The 7,571-nt window shown below is 36.1% G+C and overlaps 1 protein-coding gene across 1 annotated transcript; it reads right to left on the bottom strand.

Moving 5' to 3' along the window:
* Positions 1–227: 227 nt before the first annotated feature.
* On the bottom strand, positions 228–6,232 carry Phum_PHUM067390 (eukaryotic translation initiation factor 4 gamma, putative; the record flags this gene model as incomplete). Its single annotated transcript, XM_002423519.1, has 15 exons — positions 228–559; positions 669–843; positions 953–1,253; positions 1,365–1,537; positions 1,626–1,885; positions 2,160–2,335; positions 2,470–2,590; positions 2,698–2,834; positions 3,094–3,230; positions 3,324–3,812; positions 4,072–4,209; positions 4,804–4,974; positions 5,142–5,377; positions 5,481–5,703; positions 6,083–6,232. 15 exons carry the CDS (start codon positions 6,230–6,232, stop codon positions 228–230), a joined length of 3,219 nt encoding a protein of 1,072 aa, XP_002423564.1.
* Between the last annotated feature and the right edge of the window lie 1,339 nt (positions 6,233–7,571).

Genomic DNA, 7,571 nt, shown 5'->3' with positions numbered 1-7,571 from the left:
CGGCTGAATGGTTTGTTTTTTTTTTACCTAAACTGAAGAAAAGAAAAAAAAAAGGAGAAAATTAGTCGGCTGTTTGTTACGTCATCACGACCACGCGAAACAGGTTTGCCAATTTGCACTCACTTCAAAAAAAAAAAAAAATTAAGAAAAGAAAAGAAAAAAAAAAAAAATTTTTTTTTTTTTCTTTCTCTCTCTCTCTCTCTCTATTTGTTGTTGCTTTTCCAGGATCAAGATTCGTCTTCCGTCTCGGATTCTTCCATGTGAGTGAAAAACGATGTGAGAGAAGCGACGCAAACGGCGTGACCCTCTTGCTCTTGTGGATTTTTACAATTTCGCCACGTTTTAAATGTTTCGCTCGCTATCAACGTCGAATCCCACAAATATTGGAAAATGTTATGGAGAATGGCTTGCGGGTATTCCAACTTGTGTACAAAAGCTTGAACGGCGTAAAGACATGGTAACTCTAAATTTTCCTGTTGATTCGTATAACGTAATATAAGGCATTCGTAGGATGTTAAAAGCTCTTGATCGAATTTATACGACGACGAATTTTGACCTTCTATTCAAACAAAAAAAGAGAGATAGAGATATATATATATATACAAACTGTTAAATAAATATATATATCGAATCAAACGATTCGATATATCGATATATCGATATCTTACTCGTGACGACGGCTTCCAACAAAACTGTCATGAGAGTTCTCACAAACGACGGTTCTTTACTTTCTTCTCCTAAATTTTTCGACACCCACGTCATTATTTCGTTGCAATTGACTCTCGACGATATCAATCGACTCAATTCGCTTTTAATGTTTTTACTCAACATGAATTCCACGTTCTGGAAAATTCCCCCGAAAATCAAAAAATAAAAAATAAATTTGCTACGGTTAATCGCGAGAGAGAGAGAGAGGGGAAGGGGGAGAGGAGGGGGAGGGGAAAAAACTCACGTTTTGCTTGACGAAATTATTAACGTCTTTTTCGTTGATGAAATCCGTGAGCGAGACTTGCGAGTGAACCCAACGATCTTTGACCCAACTCATATCCTTCACTTCGACCAATAATTTTATCAATATCGATAAGAATTTGGCACTGTCCTGGGATCCCTGTTTGGGAGCCATCGCGTTTGCAACATCCTTGAAATTGATCACTTCCTTGGCGCACATTTCGACCAATATCTCCGCGAGGTATTTCCAAAAGCAGGGCATGTCGAGAAGGAGTTCGTCTGATGTTTTCACCAATTCCGACAGCCTGAAAAATCATTAAAAAAAATGATAATGATGATGATGATGATTTACCTGACGTACACCCTTCTTCTTCTTCTTCCCCACCCCCACCCCTCTAATTCACCCGCATGCTTACCCCGTGAGAAATTGCTCTTTGGAAATACTTTTACACGTAATGAAATAATTCATTAAAACCCCGACGGCTCTCTTAGGTTCGGATCCTTTTTTCTCCAATACGTCATTACATATGATTCCAATGAAATCGTTTATGAAAGCGTTTGGAATTTCTTCCAATTCTTTTAACGCGTACTGAAAGAAAGGAAAAAAGGAAAGAAAATATGACGTCATATCACCAAGAGAATCAAGAGGGAGAGATAGATAGAGATAGAAAACTCACATTTAAATCTAAATTACTCAAATATTCTTCGAGTAAGCATTTCGTTTGTTTGACCGCGTTTTCGTAGCGTTCTTTGGACAGAGTATCCGGTGGAGCCGGAGTGACCGGAAATGATGGTTGATTTTTACCACTGTTCGATTTGTTATTCGTCGGACTCATGAACCTGTTGTTGTTATCACGTTTCGACGATGCCGATTCCCTCGAACTCGATCTCGAACTTTGATCCTGATGACTTTTACTCTTGGACGTTCTAACATCATCTGAGGAAAATTTTAAAAAAAAAAAACAAATTAGTAGTTTCGGGGAGAGGGGGGGGGAAAGAAAAAAATTTAAAAAAAAAACCGGAAAGAAGCTGCTTCTCATTTTTTTTCTCATCGATTTCTCTTCAATTACAAAAATTAAGATCACTACTTTCATTATTCATTTTACGTAATCATCGAAGCAATATATTCGATTTTTTTTTTTATAGATATCGAGAATCTCGATCGATACACGTTTCGATTTAAATCGACGAATCGATTCAAGTCAACTTACCATCTAACAATTTAAACGAATTCATTCCATCCTTTTCCATTGATGAACCTTTCGAACCCGAACTTCCAATGTTCGAAGTTGAAAGTACGGCAAATTTATTCGTGCCCAATTGGGATAAAGACCTTTTGTCGTCCATTTTACCACTCGAAGCGTTTGGACCCCACATAAACAAATTCCTACAAGGAACAATATAATATAAACATTCACGTGGTCAAAGGATTTCATCATCATCATCATCATCATCATCACCATTCCGACGCACACGCACACGCACACGCACACACGCACGTACCTATTTCCTAAACTTAACGTCGATGCGACTTCAACATCGCTCTGATCTAATTTCAATTTAGATGATTCTACGACTAATCTACTCTTATTAGGTTGAGAATTCGTGACCGTCGTCCATCCGGAACTGTCGGGTGTGCCCCCTGAGAGCAAAAAAAAAAAAAATCAATCAATCAATCAATCAATCAATCGATCGATCGATAATCGAACGAATTGAAATAATATATATATATATAAACAATATACAAACTTTTTCTACCGTCGACCGAATTCCTCATGTCCTGCCTTTTGTTTCTATCTTGAAAAGCGTTCAATGCTAAATTTTGTAAATTTTCACGTTCGGCTTCCTTCTGGATTTGATCTATCGTTTTAGGTTGAGACTCGTTTCTGATTGGAAAAATACAAGAAAATTTTTTTTTTTTTAAATTTAAAAAGAGAGAGAGAGAGAAAATGGTGAAAAAACTTTCACGTGTACGCATATTCATCAGTAAAAAAAAAAATAATTTTACACACTCGAATTCTACAAAGAGAATTCATTCATGGGTAGAATAATGTAGGGAGAAAAACAAAACATCATCATTTTAACGTACGTCGAATGAGACAGAGAGAGAAAGAGAAAGAAAGAGAGAAAAAAAAAGGCACAAACCTTCTCGGAACCCATTTATTTGCTCTCAAATCAATTAAATCTTGAATCATGAATCGAACTCGACTAGAAACCTTTCCCGACCCTTTATTTTTGGCTATGTCGTTTAATTTTTTAAAATAATCGTTCAGGTCCGGCAACTGTAAAGAAACAAAATTTATTTAAAAAAAAAAAAAAAAAAATACTCATCGGTGTGGCGAGTCGTCACCCTCCTCCTTCTTCTCCCCCCTCACCTTATCTTTATCTTCGTTTCCTTTTTCACTTTTAGATTTTCCTTGATTTTCCAAACCCTGACCAATGGTCGTGAGTAATTTGCATAAACATTCTAAACTTTCTTCGTCTCCCTGACCGAGCAATTGAACAATGCAATTGTGCATTATCCTCGCCGTCAACATTTGCAATTTGTATAGTTCTCCGATGAACCGAGTGTTACCCACGGATCTCATTCTTATCCGTCTTTCCTCTTCTTCGAACGCCAATTGCAACACTTTTTTCTTATCCGGATCCGTTTCCGATTCTATTTCTTTCAACCTTTCGTCCCGTTTCAATTCCGCCGCCGTGTTTTTCTCAAATTCTTCCTGACACTTATTGAGCAACAATTTTCTAAAATTTTCCGGTTGGTTTTTCCCCGCTTGACGACTCTGATCGCTAGGAACTTCCATTTTATGGAGGGTACGACACATTTGAGCGTAAGCCACCGAAAAACTTGGTTCGTCGACAGCCTGAAATTTAAAAAAAAAAAAAAAAAAAATGGCGAGATGAAGAGAGAAAGAGAGAGAGAGAGAGAGAGAGAGAAAACAAATTAATAATAATAATAATATTAAAACCCATTCGTAGCATCATCAGTATCCTTTTGGCGTAAAAACGTAAACTCATTGTTTTCTCTTAAACTCGACGTTTAATTAATTAAAAGATTTTCATCATTCATTACGCGCACGTAATGGGTTCACAACCACAACAAACAAAATTTAAGGTACAAACCTTTTTGAAGACTAGGTCAATAACGCCTTTAAGACGCTCTGAACTATCAATTGGAAGTGTTTGAACCTGAGCAACGAGTTTACTAAATTTCTCTGGAGTCAACTTGTTCAGAATGCCTCTGACTCGTTTATACAATGCCTGGAAAATGATAAACACATCATTATCATTAAAACATTTACCGGGGGGAAGGGGGGGGGGCGAGCGAAGGGCGAAAGGGAAAAAACGACAAAAAAAATCAGTCCTGTTGAGCTTGAATAAAAAAAACAACTCCATCATGGTGGCATAGGTTAAATATTTCATCATCAATTTTGTCGTTTTTTTTTTTTTTTTTCTCTTTTTTCTTTCCTTTTTCTTACTTTTTTCCTCCTTCCATGTCTTTCCCGAAGACGTGGAGGAATCTCCCCTCTATAATTCTTCCCTTTCCAATCTTTTCTATAAATATTCTACGTCATCGTACATTTCCATTAATAATAATAATATTCCCCCCCTTTGCTCTCGCTTCCCGCCCCCTCCTCCCCCATTCCCTTCCTTTCATTCTATTAATAATAATAATAATAATAACAACTAACCCCTTTAAACACAAAATCTACTTAACGCTTCTTCCAAATATAACCGCGATTAAAATTTTAATGGAAACGGATGATGTAACCCCCTCCCCTCCACACCTTTAACATTAAAAATATCCCACCGAGTGTAATATTAAAAAGAACCACAAAAAAACTTAAAACTTACTTCAGTCTCGACTTCTTCATCAGTCCTATTAACAGGTTCGGTGATGCGCGTCGGTTTCCATGCATTTTCCGTCTCATGAAGTTTGACGTCTTGCTGAAGTGAGACTTGAACAACAGTCGGTTTAGCTGCTTTCGTTTTTCCCTGTTGACTTCCCCGCTTCGGAAGAGTTTGCTGTTAAAAGAAGAAGATGGAAGAAAATTAATAACCACCTTACCAGTTTCTCTCTCTCTCTCTTTCTTTCTCTCCCCCCAAAAAAAGTAAGTGAGTGAGAGTGAGAGTGAGAGAGAGAGAGAGAGAGAACCAAGTAATAATAATAATAAACTACTACTACTACTCACGCCACGTTGACTCGAATTTTTATTCGCAAACGATGGATATATGTTATCGACGTGACTTCTATTCATCGAATTGATGGCGTTTCTATCAAAAGGCCGCTGTTTGTTACTATCGCTTAACAAATCTAAACTTGGAAAATTCGGAGGTTTACGCAAGGATTGCGGTTGATTTTGTAAACCCATTATGAATTGTCTGTCGTATTTTTTTTTACCATCCGGATTAAGAGGACTCCATTGATCTGTACAACAACAACAACAACAACAATAACAAACACATACATACGTATATACGACTTTAACTTATTAAATGACGTCATACCCACGTCACCGCTTTCAACTCACCGCTTTCGTAATTGTATTTTAAAACTATTTTATTAGCTATCGCCGGAGCAGCGTCGTTTGTTTTAACCGAAGTAGTAACCGTCGTCGACGACGTCGTCGTCGTCGTCGTCATCGTCGTCGCCACCGCCGCCGCCGCCGCCTGCTTATTATTTTCATTTTTCGCGGCTACCATCAAATCTTCTTTTTCTTTGCTGTCGTCTTTGGCCGTTGTTTCTTCCGCCGGCTGCTAATTAAAAAAAAAAAAAAAATTAATGTTACACGGCGTCGCGTTTGTTTGTTTGTGCTCGTTAACAATCATAAATTTATTTAAATCATCAGAATCCTTTTGGCAACGAACACAAAACTTTATCATAAAAAAGCTTTACTATCGTCCTAATGTTTTTTGTCATCATTAACGCTAGTAGAAAAGGAAAAAAAAAAAAAAAAAACCGGTTTAGGTGTCTCTCGCATATTGACAGTAGTAGTAGTAATAGTAGTGGGAGTGCTGACATGACACGACTTGGAACATGACTAATTATCATTGTTCTACTTAAGTCATTTTCCAAATTGAATTTTCACGACAATTTATCATCATCATCATCATCATCATCATAGTTACCAACCTCGGTTTTTTCACCCTGATCGTTAATAACTGTTCCAGCGGATGATGCTGTACTTTTTTCCGGTGCCGGAGGAGGCGCGGACGGAGTCGCTTCGACCGCGGCAGGCGTGTCCGGCTCTGCATTTTTCATTTCTTTGGACTCCAACCTCATTTTGGACTGTGCCGGCTTCTTATTGCCGGGCTTTGACTTTTGGTTGTTTGACTTAGCTAAAAGAGAGAAAGAGAGAGAGAGAGAGAAAAAAAAATTATTATTATTATTATTATTATTAAACCCAAAGCCAAAAGCGTAGCTTTCATTCATTCATTCATTCTTCTTTTTTATCGATATATCACGATAGAAAGCCACGGAATTAAACAATTTATTACCATCATCATTATTATCATCATTATTTCTAATAATAAAGAAAAAAATTTTTTTTTTTTTAAATTACACATTTGAAATCGGCCAAGGCCAACCTGAAACATCCTCTCCTCCTCTTCCTCTTCCTCCTCCTACTCCTCTTTCGCGAATGAATTTATTACCATTTCTGGTGTGTGATAAATTATAATGAAAAAACATTATTATTAACTTACGATGCATGTGTGGAAAAAGGAAAATCGAATCGACTTCCCTTCCCTCCTTAAAGCCGCCCCGTTATTTTTTTTTTTTTTTTACATCTATCATATACCGGAGTAAATATCAAACAACAACAACAACAAACAACAAAAATGCATTTATATTAGCTATGAAAAAAAAAAAAAAAAAAAAAAAAATTAATTAGCCTGTTTTTTCTTTCCCTCTCTTTCTTCCTTCCTTCCTTTCTTTCTATTTTTTAAAAAAATTATTCATTTGCTGTGTTATCGTTTTAAAAATAAATTATTATTATTATTATTATTAAGAGGAAGCTGTTTTAATTTTTTAATGTTTTTTATGTTTTTTTGTGCGTGTGTGCGTTAGTCTTCGTCAAATGATATATATATATATATATATATAAATCTCCCTTTTTGACATTCAATACCTAAAAATAATGCCATATTACAATGAATTTCCCCCCCCCCCCTTTAAAAAAAAAAAAAATGCTTTTGTTACATTCATTTCGGTTAAAAATAAAACCATGCAACAAACGAATAACCAAACAAACAGACAAACAAACCCCCGTATTATTTTATAGGTACATAAAAAAAATTTTTTTTTTATTCGTCCAATACGGACGGGCGTTTTTCACATCATCTTCTTTGCAAATAATAATAATAATAATAATAATAATAAAATTTCATTCTTTGAAACGAATGACATCAGTACAACAACAACAAACAACGTATTAACGACTTTAATGCAGTAATAAAAGCTTATAAAGCAGGCAACAATACGTCATGTTACGTCACTTACAAACACACACACACACACACAAATTGTTACGGTTTTAATTGATTCTTTCTTAGCAAATCTGATTCCATCAGAGAAGGAGAGAAAGAGAGAGAGAGAGAGAAAACAAACAAACAAACAAAAC

Source organism: Pediculus humanus, genomic scaffold (genome assembly GCF_000006295.1).
Source record: "Pediculus humanus corporis 1103172107416 genomic scaffold, whole genome shotgun sequence".
Taxonomy (NCBI): Eukaryota; Metazoa; Arthropoda; class Insecta; order Psocodea; family Pediculidae; genus Pediculus; species Pediculus humanus.
Note: the sequence above shows the minus strand (reverse complement) of the source record. Positions and strands in the feature narration are given on the sequence as shown.